Raw genomic sequence first — 18,559 nt, forward strand, 5'->3', positions numbered from 1 at the left:
TTGAAGTTCACTTTTTCCTCCCTCCTTCCCTCCCTCCCTCCATTCTTCCTTCTCTCCCCTAACTTACTGAATGTTCATCTATTTGTCCCATAGTTTGTGTTATAAGCAGTGTTTGAAATGAGAAGGAAAGGATGTACTCTTAGGAAGAACAAGAAAGAAAACGTTTGAACCCCACTCTCTAGATGCTGATTCTTCTTTAAGAACAATTGTGGACTCACTAATGAGAGATGCCCAGTGAATAAAGGACGCCTTGGGGCCAAATGCCATCTGGGCTTCCTTTGGCCAAGTGTATGGTGCACAGTGCACAGTGACATGTTGTACACTGGGATATTAAATTTACTTCTGTCTTCACTCCTTCTTTAAGAAGATGATGCAAATAATGTATTTTTACTTAATTTTGGTGTGTTCCTGTGCCTCTTTTTTGTCGTCTCCAGTCGCTTTTTGGGATGAAGTGAGATATAAATAGCCACAGGCAAAGACTTTTTAGAATGACTGAAAAATATAGGTACTCAAGAAGTTTAATAGCTCTCCCCATTTTAAGTTTTAACATTGTTATTTAGTATTCATTGGGTTTCTTTTCCTCTTTCTTGAAATACATTAAAACCTGAGTATTATATACTTTGAGCTACAAAAATTCGCAATGTATTTAATATTAAGGTATATTTAATAATTATTTATTTCAAAGGAAATAATGGTCAAACAATTCTGAGTGATTTTTTTCCCTCATATCTTTTTATTTAAAATTGTTACAGGTATAGTACGTATTTTTTGAATGAGTGAATGATTTGTCTCTTATGAATATTTATCATGTTTTAATCAGGAAAAATTATTTAAAAAATGAAAAACATATTAACATGGATTTATTACAGCTTTAAACATGGTTTACCTATTTCTGTGCTCTAAATAGCTAGAAGTTTATACCATACCATTATATATTTGTTTTGTTTGTGTGGTTCTTCTCTGCTCATTTATTTATTTATTTTTGGCTGCGTCGGGTCTTAGTTGCAGCCCGTAGGCTTCTCTCTAGTTGTGGCGTGTGAGCTCCAGAGCTCGTGGGCACTGTAGTTGCAGCATGCGGGCTCTCTAGTTGTGGCCTGCGTGCTCAGTAGTAGTTGTGGCATGTGGGCTTAGTTGCCCCCATGGCATGTGGGACCTTAGTTCCCTGACCAGGGATCGAACCTGCGTCCCTTGCATTGGAAGGCGGATTCTTAACCACTGGACCACCAGGGAAGTCCGGCTCTGCTCATTTAAATTATAAATTTGTAGAGGCTGGGTACCAACTCCTAGACTTCCACAGTAGAGTATTAGGCATCTTAAGGTGTTCTTAGTAGAGAATTTTGTTGATTAATAGTGGGGACTGTGGCAACCTATTATTGGGAAACCTTAAACTTTATAGAGAAAAGTATAAAATATTAGTGTTTTTCTATTTTTTCATCTGTAACTTGTTTTTAATTTGTTCAGCTGGAATCTGAGCAACTATTTGCTTTGTTATTGACTGATTGATTGATTGCCACACCGCGCTGCACGGCTTGCAGGATCTCAGTTCCCTTACCAGGGATCAAACCTGCACCCTCTGCAGTGATAGCACAGCATCGTAACCACTGGACTGCCAGGGAAGTCCCATGCTTTGTTCTTTTAATGTTATGATGGTAACTCCAACTACTTTCTTCTTTGCTTTTTAGATATTCCTCTTCGTCAAGTTATTGCCGAGGAGTGTGTTGCTTTTATGTTAAACTGGAGGGAAAATGAATACCTTACCCTGCAAGTTCCTGCATTTCTGCTTCAGAGTAATCCATATGTAAAGGTAATTCATGTTTATCTAAATAAAAGGATTATTAGGGTGGGATTATTGGACCAGTTTCTTTAGATCTGTACTACTTAGGGAGCTTGTCCAGTTTCTAAGATTCAGTCTAAGTTTGGACAAATGCTTGTTGGTTTGTAGGTAAAAGTATAGTTTTTGATAATTCAGGCACTTGAGTTTGCCCTCTCTAATATTTTTTTCTTCTACCCTATAGTTACGAGAATGTAAGCAAAAATTATTTCGTTAATAGACAACATTTTGGTATAATCCTAAAGTAGTGAGAAGTTAGTCAGCTTTTCTTGCTTTGATTGATATAGTCAAACCCCGGGTTCAGCTCTGGAATACCCGGGTCTAGCTGGGTTGAACTGGGGGGGGCGCTAGGGATGAGCTGCACCCATTTTCCATTTGAGCACCTTACCCTTCTTCAAAGCCTATTAAACTCTCTAAGTTGATACCTGATTCTTATTAGGGTACATGTTTGTTATTAGTGATTATTTCCATATGAAACTGTTCATTCAGTGAATTGATGGTATGTTGTTTGTTTATTCTCCTTTCTTAATTACACGTACCCTGCACGACTGGAAATGCTTTTGGGTGGAGAAAACATCAAAAATAAAGAGAGACAGGAGGTCTTCCCTAAGATTCTTTCTTTCATGTGTTAATATTACGTTTACCCTGAATAAGCAGTGAACTTTTCTCCCTTTCTGGTCTTGTAGTTAAAAAAAAAAACAACATTTCATGATTTACCACTTTTTTAATATATGTTTGGTCCTTCAGATTTCCTTACTCTTTTCTTAATGCTCGTGTTACCTTTTGTTCTTACCTGCCGTCATCTCATCTTCAGTACACAGCCCCTTAAATGGATGGTTATCTGGAAACCTTGCAACACTGGACCAGTTTTTACGTTTGCCTTTGGTTATTTGTTTCTTCCTCCTTATTTCATGTATGGCCTTTAAAAAACTGAGCTCATTTCACTTCAACCCTTTGAAGACTTACTGATTTCTTTTGTTTTTTTCCTCCTTTTTGTTTTCTTTATGGTCGTTCATAAAAATTTATTGTCATACTTAAGTCATCCTTCTCTTTGGAATTTCAGACATTGGATTATATCTGTTTTTTTAGTGAACTTTCTGAGATAGGAGTTCCTAATATCTAGGGTATTTGTCTGATTATGCCCAGCAGTCTCTTGTCTTTAGTAAACTCTCAGATGAGACGACCGTTTTGTTTCAAGATTATCATTTCCACTTAGAACGGTAGCTTGTTGCTTAGTATTGTGACAGTGCAGTGGCTTTTCTCTTTGCTTCTCTTAGCTGTGAATTCTGTGGAGCTGTGTGCACCAGGAAGGCTGGCCGCATGTTTGAGGGCCAGCAGTGTGGAAGGGCATGGGGTATTGTGTTGTAGGTTGCTTAACCTTGGGCTAGGTTAGCTCACTGCTTCCTGCACTTCCCCTTGATCTGGCCACAGAGGAGGAAGGGTATGAGGTGACCTTGCTGCAGGGACCACTGAGGCATCTCATCATCTCATCTGGATTAGGGTTTTGTGTGTCTCCTTCCCTAGTTGGCCCCTTGTTCCCTTGTTATCGTAGGGGAGAACGTAATCAGATTAAGAAGTCTAGAGTAAGGGATCAGGTATTAAAAATTAGACAATTTAGAGCAGCTTTCAAACTTTGAATTTGATGTGGAATATATACAGATGCATAAGGAAGAGTCTGGAAGGATATTAATAGTCATTATCCCTGGGTAATGAAATATTAAGTAATTTTTTTTTTTTTTTTTTTTTTGCGGTACGCGGGCCTCTCACTGTTGTGGCCTCTCCCATTGCGGAGCACAGGCTCCGGACGCACAGGCTCAGCGGCCATGGCTCACGGGCGCAGCCGCTCCGCGGCATGTGGGATCTTCCCGGACTGGGGCACGAACCTGTGTCCCCTGCATTGGCAGGCGGACTCTTAACCACTGCGCCACCAGGGAAGCCCTTAAGTGATTTTTAATCAATTTTATTTTCCATTCTCTTAGGAATGGAAAAAGGAAAGGGAAAAGTCTTACGCATGTGACTAAATATGACCTTTAGAAATAAGAAAAACAGTCCAGCCTCTCCCTTGGATCAGTATGGGAGGTAGTGTAGTATATTGGAAAATGTATAGCATTTATGGGCGCTTGGATTATAAGAGACTAGCTAGTGGGAGGAGGAGAGGTTGGCGCTAACAGTCATGATGGTATAAGACAAAGACCATGGCTTTTGCCGTGGCCTGCAAGGCCTTTTAAGGTGTGGGAGCTTCTCCTTCTCCCTCCCTGTCATGCCAGCTCTGTCTGTGGTGCCAGAGTGCTCATGGCCCTTGTACACACAGTGCTTTCTCAGGCTTCTGCACTTCTGCACTTCTGTGTGTTCATTTGGCCGAGATGCTCTTCCCACTTTTGCCGGTTTGTGTAGTTTCTTTGAAGCTTTCCATAACTCTTTTCTTTGCAAACTTGCTGTTCTTGTTACTTCTGTACTGTTGTACTGTGGACATATTTCTTTTGTTGCACTTATACTGTATAGTAAATTATTTGTTCACCTGTCTGTCTTCCCTGTAAAACAGTGAGCTTCTTGAGGACAGTTAATTTGCATATTTTCAGTGCTTTGCCTGATACCCAGCACATAGGAGATGCTCAAGAATGTTTGTGGAATTCAATTGACTTGGGGCCTAATACCTCTGAAAATTCTTACTTTTAAGTGAATTTACTTGCTTAATGTAGTAACCTTCAGCCAAGCAGGTGATCTCTGACAACAGAAAATGAAATTGAGAACTGCAGTAAATAGCTTGTGTATATTGTGATCCTAGTTGTTAGAGAAGAGTACGTGCAGTAGGCACGCAGGATGAAATGTTCTCCTAGATCAGGGACCCTTGATTTCCATTTACATAGCATAGCTAGGGTTTTTAACACCATTTTCACTAGCTTTAGGAAGCACCAGAATTCTTGTAAATTAAGTCAAGTGTTCAGGTATTTATTGAACTGTACTTTCAACTTTTCTATGTTTGAAATTTGGGGGGAAAGCACTATTTTCACCTTTGTCATAATCCTGCCTCTTTCTTTAAGCAGTGGGACCCCATTATGAACCTTTTCTAGGTCCAGTCAGGGAACTGGGGATTCCTGATGGACGTGAATTATCCTTGGCTACTTTACCCTCTAAAGAGAAATGATGTATAAGAATTACTAAAAACAAAGGGTAGAGGGGCTCTCTCTTGCTTAAATTGTAGAGGGAAAGACGTGCTGGATTTGGCACATAAATCTATTTCTTTCTCTACATTTTGGGCCTGTCTTTTCTGTGCCTTTTGCTTTCAGCCCTTCCATTCTTTATTTCTGGGTCCTTCCTACACCTTTGGTCCTGAAGGCTGCCTTTATTCAGATCAGTCGCTTTCAGTAATCTGTCCTTCCTTAATTCTACCTCCTCACATCAGCAGTAGGTCCATCCCCAGTTGCTGTCATTTTTCTTAGAGAAAAGTTGCTCTAGATCTTGTTCCTTTATTCTGCCAACTTCAATGTCCATATTTTTTCCTCATTTTTTCCATTAAAATTTAAAAAAAATTGCGTGTGTGAGTGAAATTTAACCCCTATTTTAGTCTCATCTCTGGGCTTTTACAGTTAACGTTGTAGTGTATATGTTCCATTATGGGCTTTTTTTTTTTTTAAGGTGGGATCATACTATGTGTATTTAGCAGTTTTGTTTTTTCCCACTGAATAGATCACATACCTCTTTGCATTGTCTCATTTTCTTCTCATTAGACTATAATTGTTTAGAAACAAGGAGGTTTATAATGTGGTGGGACCAGAGGATTCCCTTCCCAGATCGGATTCAGATCTGTCAGTAGACAGTGAGCTCTCAGTTCTTCAGCGGTTGGATAGAAGGCACAGCATAAGATACCTGTGCTTCGTATGTGTGGGCAGTTATTTATCTTTCTTCAAATGTTCCTCAATAATAGAAATAGCGTGTATAACATTACAGATTATCGTTTGTGTATTTTCTGTCTGTTTTTCATGTTATAGCTTGGACAGCTTTTAGCAGCTACATGCAAAGAACTTCCAGGCCCTAAAGAAAGTAGACGGACTGCTAAAGACCTTTGGGAAGTTGTTGTTCAGATCTGTAGTGTGTCCAGTCAACACAAACGAGGAAATGATGGCAGAATTAGTTTAATAAAGCAGAGGGAGTCTACATTAGGTATAATGTATCGGTATGTTCTATCAGTTTGTTTTTTTAGTTATTTATTTATACTATTTGTACTGTTGTAAGAACACCTATCATTATCCTTGTGTATCATAAAGATGGGCAATGTAAGAATTCTGTGGTGCTGATCTCCGATGGACTTGTCTGATATGGCCACCTTAGGAAATACCTTGCTTATATGTTACTTTAAGAGACTACTTATTAATCATTTAATATAATCAAACCTGAGTTCAAAGTCAACAGTTTTGGTTGGATGGTACTGAAGATGTCACATGTGATTAAAGCAAGAAAGACATTTTATTAGGTTAGTACAACAGTAGAATATTATACTCTTTTATACATGCAGGACTGGAAAGTTAGGAATAAACCTTCACGTATAATTTACTTTCTTGTTTTTATTTTTAATTTCTAATATTAAATGCATATACACAATTTGTGTTTTTTGTAGGAGTGAACTGCTTTCTTTTATCAAAAAATTACGGGTAAGCTTTATAAAAATTGATCTAATTACTATTGCTGATTTCTGTAGAATATGACAAAAAATATTTGAGTGTTTAAATGCTGATTATTTAAGTAATCTGTTAATGTGCTTTTTAGCTTCAGTGATCATTTTTTTGAGGATGGGATAGTCTGAATGGAGAAGTTTGTTTTGCATTTACCTTACCATGTTTTAGTGAATAGAACAGGTGTTTTTTAAACTGTAAAGAATTCTTCATAATAGGGCTGGATAGGTGAAACCTAACTTTAATTTTTCTTGATAGGATTAACGTCATATTTATTTATTGGACATAGATTCCACTCTTTAAATTCCATCCTTTATTATTTTAAGGAATAAAAAGTCAATTTTTTCTAGAGGTAGCTGGAAGTACTAGTTGGAAAGAGGTGTGTTTACTCAATTTCAAAAGATGTGAGGACAGACACCTAAATTTGGTCATTTCTGTGTAAATTGTGTGTTGTCATTTCTTTCATGAGATTAAAAATAAAGTTGATCTTTAGTGTGCTGTAAACTAAAGCAGGTGGTAATTTTCAAACCCGTAAGAATCTTTTGAAGGAAAATACTTGGTATCCTTGAAGTTGATGGGAGAGATACTAAAATATATATAATATTTAAGGATTCTGTGTTTTCTTTCTCATAGGAACCGTTGGTTTTGACTATTATTTTATCACTCTTTGTGAAACTTCACAATGTTCGGGTAAGTATTTTATAATTTCATCTAAAAAATCTTTGGAAGAAATTTCCTTTTAAATCATGCTTTTTTTTTTTTTTTTAAATAAGGAGGACATTGTGAATGATATTACAGCTGAACACATTTCTATCTGGCCATCCTCCATCCCCAAGTAAGAAGTATTACAGCTTACATTTTTTTAAACTGTTTATATATTTAGAAACCATCCTGACTGATATAGATAACCTTGAATAATTTGATCAAAAGGCTGCAATTTGTTAGGACTCTATAGCCAACTTCATGTTTCTCTATTAACAGTAATAATCTTCCTAAAAATTATGGATAAGACATAACTAAGTTAAGAGCTAAGGTATAGTAGCCTTAAGTAGAACCTAGACAGTCTCTCAGTAGTCCTGATTCCTTGTCAGTGGTAGAATTAGAAAATTGAGGCTAATTAAAGAATGACTTTCTATCAGGTTTTTCTAACAGTGATTGTCGGAGGTTCCCAACCCTTTTTAGTTGCCTTAAGAAGTTCTTTAAGTAATTTAAGAAATCTTCTCTCTTAACTTTCATCACCTGAGAATCACAGTAAGAGGATGGGGGAATTTTTTGGGGGGAAGAAGAAAAGGTTCCTTTTCTGGAAGAAGAAACCATTTATATTTTTCTCTTCCCACATGTAGCAACTTCTCATTCAGGAGAGTCCATTTGTTTCCTCACAAAAGTTACTTTTCCTTTTCTCCCTTCCCCGCCAGTCATTTTCTTTGTGCCTGAAGGGCAGATCTAGGCCTTATTTTATTGCTTTTAGTGGCATTTTTGAAGAAGAAAAGATTGTAGTAGGTAGGTAAGCAGGCAGTAGAATGAGAGCAATTTGCTTCCGTCTCAGTCTTAGAGATTGGAAGCCGTTCTCTCTCTGACAGGGATTCGGAGAGTCTAAAGTGGGTGAGTGACCCTTCCCTCCGCTTATGAGCCTTAGTTCCCACAGAAGCACTATGCTTCCTGAAGCAAATAACTGCAGATTTTTTACATAAAATTTGGTATATCAGATAGCAATCCAAGAATCAGGTAGAGGTCATTTTGCCTTTTTAATTGATGGTTGTAATACCTCTTTGGTGTTACTTCTTTGGCCTAAGTTTAGACTGTAAACTAATGATTGATTTTTTTCAGTGTGTGTTTATAATTGGGGCAAAAGAATGGTTTATCATAGAGGTTCTGAGCCAGACTCAGAGAGACTGAGTCCCAGCCTCTCCACTTCTCAGGTATATGACCTTGGGTTAGTTGCTTTCTGTGCCAGTTTCCTCATCTGTAAAACGGGTATAAGAATAGTACCTACCTTGTGAGGATTAAATAATAAACTTTCTAAGCTAGGTGTTTAGAATAAGGGCTGCCACGTAGTAGGCTTAACTATTGTTTTCATGATAAAATTACTTTAATGTATATTAACCCAGAGAAAATAAAATGTGACTAAATGTTTGACCAGAAAAGATATTTCTCTTGAGCAGAGGAGTCTTTATTGACTCCAAGAATAGTGTGAGGATGGCATGGATTAAGTGTTACTATTTTAAAATTGATTGTTTGTTATGTAGATAGAATTCTTAGACTTAACATTTTATAATTTCTAGGAAACATAAACCAGTGTAACTCATTTAAATAATTGTAAATAAATTAGTTGTAAATCAACAGTTGGGTATTTACTAATGGCACCACAATACTTTCCCACTGTACTGGGAACAGTGGTGAGTTATGGTAAACTCTAACCCCTCAGGGCAACAGGAGTACTTTGTCCAACTTTGTTAGATGATAGCGCCAGGACTTGAACCTCGGTGTGTTTCTGAATCCGAAGCTTGTTCTCCCCCGCTGGGTCTCGCTGTAGGGGCTGTCAGCGTGTTTCTTGGGCGTTTGCTTGGCTTTATCCTCACAGTTCCACCTCCTAATTCTGCATCTCAGGACTTCCAGGCTGAACTAGGCTCAGAGCAGCTGGCCCCTCTTCTGTACTCTTTTTTTGGATTCTTCATTGCTTGCAAATGAGCTGCAGTGATACCCTTGCCATGGCTCGCCCCAACCCGGTGAAACATCTAATCCAGAGGAGTTAGTTAACCCTTACAAGAAGCCACAAGGTGAATTTAAGGCCATGTAGCAGTATTGTTAGTGTTTGAGCCCTTGTTTTCTGTAGCTTCCTCTAGATAACAGGACTTAAAAATCATTTGGAAAATTTTTATGAGTCTGTCTCTTTGTAATTTTGTTGCCTGTAAATTGTGCATAAAAAGTGGAGACAGGGTTTTATCCTGTGACCTTTTTTGTGCTCTATATTGTCGAATATTTAAAGATACTTTTTAGAGTGGCCTTCTTTGGCATTTTGGGAAAATAAAGGAAACAAAAATCAGATTGTTTTCAGCCCCTTGTAAAGAGTTAGCTGATCACACTTCCTCAGATTTAGTTGTTTTGATAGTTTTAAAATATTTACTCCTAGTAATATTTAGCATTGTATTTATGATCACCTAAATTTTGACTAAGCCTTTTTGTTTTTAATGTGTGTATGGAATTTGAAGTTGACTCTTAAAATAGAGATTATGTTTATTGTCTTTCATATAGCCTGCAGTCCGTGGACTTTGAAGCCGTGGCTATCACAGTGAAAGAGCTAGTTCGGTATTCCCTCAGTATAAACCCAAACAACCATTCCTGGTTAATTATTCAGGCAGACATTTATTTTGGTAAGTGAGATGTATGGTTGCTTTGTGTTTTGTTTTCGTAGCAGTTTTAGAAGTGAAAATAAATATATTACACTTGTTATTACAATACTTTATTAAACTTAAGTCTTGTTTTTGACATTCTCTAACTCTTCTTCCTAGATAAAATTGAAAGTAACTATTATTGTTATATGTATGCATTTTTCTGAGCCTTTGATTCAGATGCTTTTAGTTTTATGTTGACTGCTTTTTCTCTGTGTTGTTTTTTTTTAATAGTAAATGGTCATCTAAAAAGTTGGTAAAACATTCTTAAGGAAAGAGGTTAAAGTTTACTTTACAAAATTGCTCTTTAAGTGTTCTAAAATATGTCCAGGCACTCTTGATAATTATTTGTGTTCTTGAAAATAGATTCCTAATTTTTCCCCCCCGGTGTATGTGATAGATTTTCCAACTTGATAGGGAATTTCTAATATTTCTATTACTATACAGATCAAATTACAGTTCTGACTGGTGTCATTTCTGGGTCACTTTTTTAGGAGTTGATTTTTTTAAAGAGAAAGTTCAAAATGTAAGAGTAGAGAGAATAGTATAATGAATCCCCATGTATCTCCTGTGTCTGCCACCCAGCTTTTTTTTTTAAGTGACTTATTGCAAGCAGCCTTAAGTCATTTTTACTTTTTTCATTTTTTAAATTGAAGTATAGTTGATGTGCAGTATTACATAAGTTACAGGTTTACAGCATAGTGGTTCACAATTTTTAAAGGTTATATTCCATTGATAGTCACTACAAAATACTGGCTGTACCTCCAAATACTAAATTCTGTACCAGTAAGTTTGACAAGGAATCTGAGCTGAATATTTGGCTAATCAGTTTGAGAAGGAAAGACTCTATTATACAACTACTTTAAAGTGGTTGAAAAAATAAAGCCAATTTTTCTCATTGTTGGCCTGGCTAAGTGTTAGCCCTAGGTCTGTGGTTTGAATCTGCTTTTGTCAAACATGAAGTAATAATACCTGACTCTTCACAAAAGAGGCCCTGTTTTTCCAGCTGTGTACTTAATGGCAGGTAATTCTTTATCTCTGTTTTCTACTTCAAGCAACAAATCAGTATTCGGCAGCTCTTCACTATTACCTCCAGGCAGGAGCGGTGTGTTCTGATTTCTTTAATAAGGCTGTGCCCCCAGATGTTTATACAGACCAGGTAGGTTGTTTTTGCGGGCTTGCTTGCTTCTTGTCTGGCTTTGAATGTTCTTCTTCCTGGGCCTCTTTTTGCATGAGCTTATTCATTTCCATGTATATGGTGGTAACTCCCAAATTGATTGCTCTAGACCAGATTGCTCTCCATATTTCCAGTGCCCACAGCTATTGCTGCTTTGATTTCCCAAAAACACCTGAAACTCAACCTGTCCAAAACTGATTCAGCACTTTTTTTTTTTTTTTTTTTTAGTATTTATTTATTTATTTTGGCTGCTCCGGGTCTCGGTTGTGGCTTGCAGGCTCTTCGCTGCAGCATACAGGCTCTTAGTTGCGGCATGCGAACTCCTTCTTAGTTGGCAGCATGCGTGTGGGATCTAGTTCCCTGACCAGGGATCAAACCCGGGCCCCCTGCATTGGGAGCGCGGAGTCTTACCCACTGGACCACCAGGGAAGTCCCCTGATTCAGGGTCTTACTCTACCAGTCTCTCCTCCTGATGACCTTCCCACACCAAAACAAAAACAAAAACAGAAGACCCCACCGAAATAGCAGTCAGCTTTGTTTAGCCCTTTGAGTTGACCAAGCATAAGTCCTGTCATCCTCTTTTCTTTACTAACCCTCCCACCGACATCCATTCAGCCTTCAAGGCATATTGATTCTGCCTCCTAAATCTCAAATTTTGTTGATTTTCTCTCAGTATGCATTACCCTTTCCTCTGGTTTAGGCCACCAATATCATAATTTAATAAATGGCATTTTTTAATATTTACAATAATGGCTTTTGAAATAAGATTTAAAATTTTTTAATAACTAGATTTTTTTTTAACTTAAAAGTTCTATTTTTTGGAGCAGTTTTAGATTCATAGCAAAATTGAGTGAAAAATACAGAGTTTTCATGTACCTCCTGTCCCCATACATGTACAACCTACCTCATGATTGACATCCCACATCAGAGTGGTACATTTGTTACAATTGACATTAACTAGTTTTTGAAAATAACCAGAATTTTGTTTTTGTAGGTAATAAAACGAATGATAAAGTGCTGTTCTTTGCTGAATTGCCACACACAGGTTAGTTTATAATATTATGATGCTGGTCTGTTTTCATGAATATTAGAGTTTATAATAAATATAAGGCATTGGACTGGGAAGTAGCTTTTATTTTCCGTATCATAATTGCTTAAATTTATGGTTTTAAGAATTTGCACGTTCTTTAAATTTTTTTAAAATAGTTTACAGAATTTTAACTAAAATGAAAGTATGAGTTAGAAGGCATTGGTCTTTGAACCTTATAAATGGAAAAAGCATTCTCAAGTATGTTTTCTTATATTTAAAAGTAGATATGTACATTAATCACTAGGGAAATGTAAGCACCACAATGAGATGTCACTTCACACTCACAAGGAGGCTGTAACTGAAAGATAGTAACAAGTATTGATGAAGATGTGGAGAAATTAGAACCCTCATATATTGCTGGTAGGAATATGAAATGGGGCAACCTCTTTGGAAAACAATTCGGTGCTTGCTCAAGAGGTTAAACATTGGATTACCTACCGTATGAGCCAGCAGTTTCACTCCTGGGTATATAACCAAGAAAACTGAAAACGTATGTCCAAAAAGTGGAAACAACCCAAGTGTTCATCAGCTGATGAACAGATAAACGAGATTTGGTGTGTGTGTGTGTGTTGTGTGTATATATATGTGGGCGTGTGTGTGTGTGTGTGTGTGTGTGTGTGTGTGTGTATACACACACACACACACACACAATGGAATATTAGTCAGCCATAAAAAGGAGTGAAGTACTGATACATGCTACAACAGGGACGAATCCTGGAAGTTTTATGTTGAGTAAAAAAAAGCCAGATACAAAAGGCTTTGTATTGTATGATTTCATTCATTTGGAACGTCCAGAATAGGGAAATCTGTAGAGTCAGAATGTAGATCAGTGGTTGCCAGAGACTGCGGGGTGGAGAGGTAGGGGAAGAGTAGAGACTGACTACTAATGGGTATGGAGCTTTTTGTTTTTTTGCGGGAGGCAGGTAATGAAATGTTTCAGACTTAAAAGCGGTGATGGTTGTACAATTTTGTGAATATTCTAAAAACCACTGAATTTTTTACTCTGAAAGGGTTTACATTATGATATGTGAATAATAATCAATTTAAAAATCTTTAAATATTTAAAAAAGAGATCAGCATTATGACCTACATACATGACTGAAATGGATCTGTTTTCAATGTTAAGCAGACTGGCCTACATTTTGCCAAAATGAGCTTCTGTACTTGCCAGCTGTGAAAGGTTTAATTGGATGTTCTATATGTCCTTGAATGTTTGACACTTTTGTTTGGCAGTTTTCCATTCCCTTCAGTTTTCTAAACTGGCTTTTAGCCAGCTTCTCATTCAGATAAAGCTCTAAAAATTTATGATTTAGGTCACAGGGGAAGAAAATATTGGGCAGACAGACACTTGTGTAAGGGTTTTTTTTTTGCGGTACGTGGGCCTCTCCCTGCTGTGGCCTCTCCCGTTGCGGAGCACAGGCTCCGGACGCGCAGGCTCAGCGGCCATGGCTCACGGGCCCAGCCACTCCGCGGCATGTGGGATCTTCCCGGACTGGGGCACGAACCCGTGTCTCCTGTATCGGCAGGCGGACTCTCAACCACTGTGCCACCAGGGAAGCCTGGTGTAAGGGTTTTTTACAATTAAAATTGGATGGATTCCATACATATCAGCTGATCCACTCAGCCTGATCTGCGAGGCCTCTTAAATTAAATAATATACTCTTGACATGAAAATCATTAAAAATTACCCCTCCAAAACCAGTAGTCATTGTTGATACTAGTTACATGAAACCATTTTCAATTCTTTTTTTATGTAGGTGGCAATTTTATGTCAGTTCCTCAGAGAGATTGACTACAAAACAGCCTTTAAATCTCTGCAGGAACAAAACAGGTATGAATGGTTTTTGAAATAAAATGAAGTTGAAATTTTTCTGCTTAAGAAAGAGGAAGTAACTGAGTTCTGTTTTTCAGTCATGATGCTATGGACTCCTACTATGACTACATATGGGATGTTACCATTTTGGAATACTTGACTTGTATCCTTCATCAACATATGTGTGTGATGTTAGAACAATTCATTTCTGTAAATTAAAGAAGTATTTAATATTTTGTATTTTCTAAATAAAAAACAACAGTTGAGAATATCGTGATATTTAATAGTATCAATTTTATTATTCTTAACTGATTCATTTAGATCTTCATCACAAAAGAGGAGAAACAGATAAAAGACAAATTGCGGTAAGTTATTTTATGCCTTGATTCTTCAATGATGTGCTTAATTTCCCTAATACTAAACTATTTCCTGTCTCATACAGCATCAAAGTCCTTACAGTGGCCTGCAAGGCCGCATGTGACTTGACCTCTAGCTATTCATTCGACTCTCCCTTGCAACTTCCCCTACACCAGTACCCCTACTGTTCTTTGAACATGCCAAGAACATTCACTACCGAATGGCCTGTGAAATTTTCTCTTTCAGGAACATTCTTTTAACTTCCCTCAGTTCTCTTCTCAAATGTCATCTTCTTAAGAAGTAATTGTCCTTTCCTGACCATCTTATAAAATAGCAATGTCTCTCCCCCTTTCCCTCCAATACTTTTATTCTCATTTCCCTTTTAAAACTTTTCTCCATAGCACTTATCTACAACTGACATACTGTATATTTACTTATTTACTGGCTGTTTCCCCATGAGGTAGGAATTGGTTTTGTCACAGTTGATACCTAGAATGGTGCCTGGCAAATAACAGATGCTCAGTAGTTACTTGATGGATGAATTATTTATTTAAATTTGACTTATAAACCAAAACATTACAAATTCATGGTCATTTTTACAAGCCTAACATTTGCTGTGTCACTATTACCCATATATGTTTTCTCTTTGCTCTTTCACTCATTAATAAAAGTATATGCCGTTTATTAAGTGTCCTTTAAAGCTTTGTACTTGGACTAAATTGTATGGTCATTATTTAGAGGAAACAGAATAACAGCAGCATCTTTCAAAAAAAAAAAAAAAAAGAGGAAAAAGAATATGGTGCCAGTTCCACTTAATTGGAGACTACTCATTCTCCCATTTCCAGCTTATCCAGGGCTGGAAGGCAATGCTGAAAATTTCCCAGTTCCCTGATGACATTTCTAGACTATCCCTACTTGTGTCATTTTTTAAGCCCTTTCTCCTTGGAAGCTTACACCTACCTCCTTACTAGCTCATCTAAACAACTACCTGGATGTTCCTGTGCATGCATCAAAAGACATGTGATCAACTTATCCAACACCCCTGGCACTCCAGGTTCCATTATCACCTTTACTCTTCATCAGCCACCCATGGCCAGGCCTTTTTGTCAGAATTGCTCTACATAAGATCTTTGTGCCAGTAATCTATCCCTTTCTTACTTCCGGGCTCCCATGTTCCTCATCATCAGTGAGATGTTCAAGTTCATGACCAAGTTTTCCCCAGTCTGTCAGCCCTTTTCCAACTTCTGTTCCTTCCCTACTGACCTTGAGTACAGCAAATACTGGCCTGTGTACTCTCAGAGATACTGATTCATTTGATCTGAGATGAGACCCTGGGATCCAATTTTTAAGTTTTTCCAGGTAGTTCTGATTATAAACCAGATTTGGGAACCCCTTCTATCTATGGTTGACTGTCGGGAATACTCTGATTAATATTTTCAGCATCTTTGCTTTTTTGTCTTTTGCTTCATCTGGAAAAGTCCCAACCCTGAATCAGTTCAAAAATCTATGCTTTTTTTCCCCTGAGCCACTGAGTTCTGTTGGAAAAAATCCTACAACTGTATAAACTTGTGCCACTACCAAACCATGGCCTCCAACCTTAGCTGGCCGCTCATTTCTTTTGTTTACCTGCCAGTGGTCAGTGGTCTGCATTCTTTTTTAGGGAATATTTTAGACTTTCACCCTATTAAGCCCCTGTCCTCTCTCCCTTTTCCATTTTCAGTAACTTCCTTGTCTGTTTGGAGTAGACCAGAAAAAAAGACTGATCAGCCCCCGTCCTTGTGAAAGTTAATAGTCTTGGGAGTTGTGGCCCCTTGAGTGCCAGCTTCACATTCCTGTTTCAGGTTCCTGCTTTCCACCTTCAAAATAATTGACAACTGTATTCATTGTTAAGTCCACGCTTTTAGTCAGTAAAAGCTATGCTACTCCTTGATGAAGACAAGTTTTTATGCTTTTGATTCTATCCTTTCAGTGATTGTCCCTTTCAGTTAGTTATCTCCTCTCCTATATTGTCAACCACTCCCATACCTATAAACTATTTCATCCTTAATAGAAACTTCTCTTGACTGTACTCCACCTCTCTCTCATCCCTTCTCTGCCGAGTTTTTTTTTTTTTGCAGTACACGGGCCTCTCACTGTTGTGGCCTCTCCCGTTGCGGAGCACAGGCTCTGGACGCGCAGGCTCAGCGGCCATGGCTCACGGGCCCAGCCGCTCCGCGGCATGTGGGATCTTCCCGGACCGGGGCACGAACCCGCGTCCCCTCCATCGGCAGGCGGACTCAACCACTGCGCCACCAGGGAAGCCCTCTCCCTAGTTTTTTAAAGCTCTTTGGTCCAATACAATTTGACTTCTGCCGTCCCCACTCTAACTGTTCTCGAGGGTCACCAAATGCCAAAGCCAGTGAATACTTTTCAGTCTTTATCCTGTTGTTTACACTCCTTCCTTCTTGAAATTCTTTATTCCTTTGGCTTCCCCGGCATTTTTACTCATTTCTTCTCCCTGACTCTTCTGCCTTTTCTTCTTAGTGGGTATTTCCCTCTGTCTACCCCTTAAACATGGTTTTCCCAAGAAGTTAGTCCTTGGGTATTTTCTGATTGCCCTACATTCCCCCTAGGTAACCTCATCCCCTCATGGTTTTGACCACTACCCACCTAGGATGTGTTATTTCTCTCAAATATCTGGCTCCTATTTCAATTTCTGTCTTATACTTTGAACTTTTATAGCCAGTCGTCTTCAGGATACTTTGTCTGAAATAACTCTTTAGTTATACCCCACTACTAGGTTTTTCCACATGTATTCTTTCATGTGGAAATGGCATCATCCGCAATTCCTCCTGCCCACTAACCTAACTGATGATCATTTCTGGATAGTCTTAGCTCCCTTCAAGCTATCTATCAGAATAGTTTTTGTTGTTTAAAAAAAAAATATATATATATATATTGGAGCGTCTTTAAACAAAAGGTAATTTTAAGGTCCTAAAACATGCTCTCACAAAACACTCCATGGCAGAATACTATTATGGATTTTTATCAGGCTCAAGTATTTCTAATCATGAAAGAGAAGGGTCACTATATATTATAGTGATGAGTAAACTAGATATATTTTACGTATTAAAAAAGTGAAGCCCTGAAACATGAATTTTGATATTTCAAGTTATTTTGTAGGAGCCTTAATTGTAAAAATGTGTCAGTTTACATGTAGAGTTTATTTACTGTTTTTTTAAGATACTTTATTTATCTGGCTGCACCAGGTCTTAGGTGCAGCATGTGGGATCTAGTTCCCTGACCAGGGAATCGAACCCAGGCCCCCTGCACTGGGAGCATGGAGTCTTAGCCACTGGACCACCAGGGAAGTCCCTTTACTGGTATTTTTAGTCAAATAAATTTACATGAATTTACTTAATGTTACTGAAGATAATTCCACAAACTATGGTTCAGTAATTGATCTTTTCCTTGAGTGGCTCCAGTCAGTCTTTGTTAATTTCTTCTACACCTCTTAGCATCTACAATTAGAGGTTCAGTTTATCATTGTTAGCAAGTAGGTAGTTTTATATTTTGTATACTAGCAAAACTTTGTTTTTGACCAGACCTCTAATAACATCACTTTTCTGTTTTGGAAGATCAAAGCCATCGGCCAGACAGAATTGAACGCAAGCAACCCAGAAGAAGTGTTACAGCTGGCAGCGCAGAGAAGGAAAAAAAAGTTTCTTCAAGCAATGGCAAAACTTTACTTTTAAGCAGTTAGTTAAAATTTTTTAACTTTTATTTTTTAAACAATGGGCTAAAAATAAACAGTATTAAAAGATTAAGTTTATATAATACATATTTACATATTTAGTGGCGTTTTCTTTTCAGACAAAATACTGAAACATATTAGTTTAAAAACAAAAACTCTACAGAAGACTTCACACCATAACAATAGCTTAAATTTATAATTTCTTCAAAGGAAGAAGAGATTCACATGTCCAGTAATAGAATAAACTAGTAATCTAGTATAATTTTTCTAATCAAATCCACTTTTGAGGCTGAAATTTCATTTTTAAAAAACTAAAATATTTATGTAGAAGTAGGTATATACAGCAAGTTCTTATGTCAAGGTTTTGTTTTTTTTTTTTAAATAAATAGATTTCTAGGAGTCGTATACATTTACTGCTTTTCTGCCTTAAGAAAATACAAGTTTAGGTCAAGTGTTAAGCTTTATCACTTTGACACTGTCCTTAACTCATAATGTAGGA

General features: G+C 37.6%; 1 protein-coding gene across 1 annotated transcript in view; it reads left to right on the plus strand.

Annotated features, from left to right (window-relative positions):
- The window catches only part of INTS8 (integrator complex subunit 8), a 50,754-nt gene extending 32,607 nt beyond the window's left edge, over nucleotides 1-18,147 (plus strand). The window contains exons 16-27 of the mRNA XM_082859105.1: nucleotides 1,683-1,804; nucleotides 5,821-6,005; nucleotides 6,447-6,480; nucleotides 7,135-7,191; nucleotides 7,275-7,336; nucleotides 9,754-9,872; nucleotides 10,946-11,049; nucleotides 12,062-12,112; nucleotides 13,915-13,988; nucleotides 14,069-14,133; nucleotides 14,292-14,335; nucleotides 17,945-18,147. Coding sequence (XP_082715231.1) covers nucleotides 1,683-1,804; nucleotides 5,821-6,005; nucleotides 6,447-6,480; nucleotides 7,135-7,191; nucleotides 7,275-7,336; nucleotides 9,754-9,872; nucleotides 10,946-11,049; nucleotides 12,062-12,112; nucleotides 13,915-13,988; nucleotides 14,069-14,133; nucleotides 14,292-14,335; nucleotides 17,945-18,061 — 1,034 coding nt within the window. The 3' untranslated portion in view covers nucleotides 18,062-18,147. The remainder of the gene's footprint in view (nucleotides 1-1,682; nucleotides 1,805-5,820; nucleotides 6,006-6,446; nucleotides 6,481-7,134; nucleotides 7,192-7,274; nucleotides 7,337-9,753; nucleotides 9,873-10,945; nucleotides 11,050-12,061; nucleotides 12,113-13,914; nucleotides 13,989-14,068; nucleotides 14,134-14,291; nucleotides 14,336-17,944) is intronic.
- Nucleotides 18,148-18,559: the final 412 nt, after the last annotated feature.

This window comes from Leucopleurus acutus (genome assembly GCF_964270905.1).
Source record: "Leucopleurus acutus genome assembly, chromosome: 17".
Classification (NCBI taxonomy): Eukaryota; Metazoa; Chordata; class Mammalia; order Artiodactyla; family Delphinidae; genus Leucopleurus; species Leucopleurus acutus.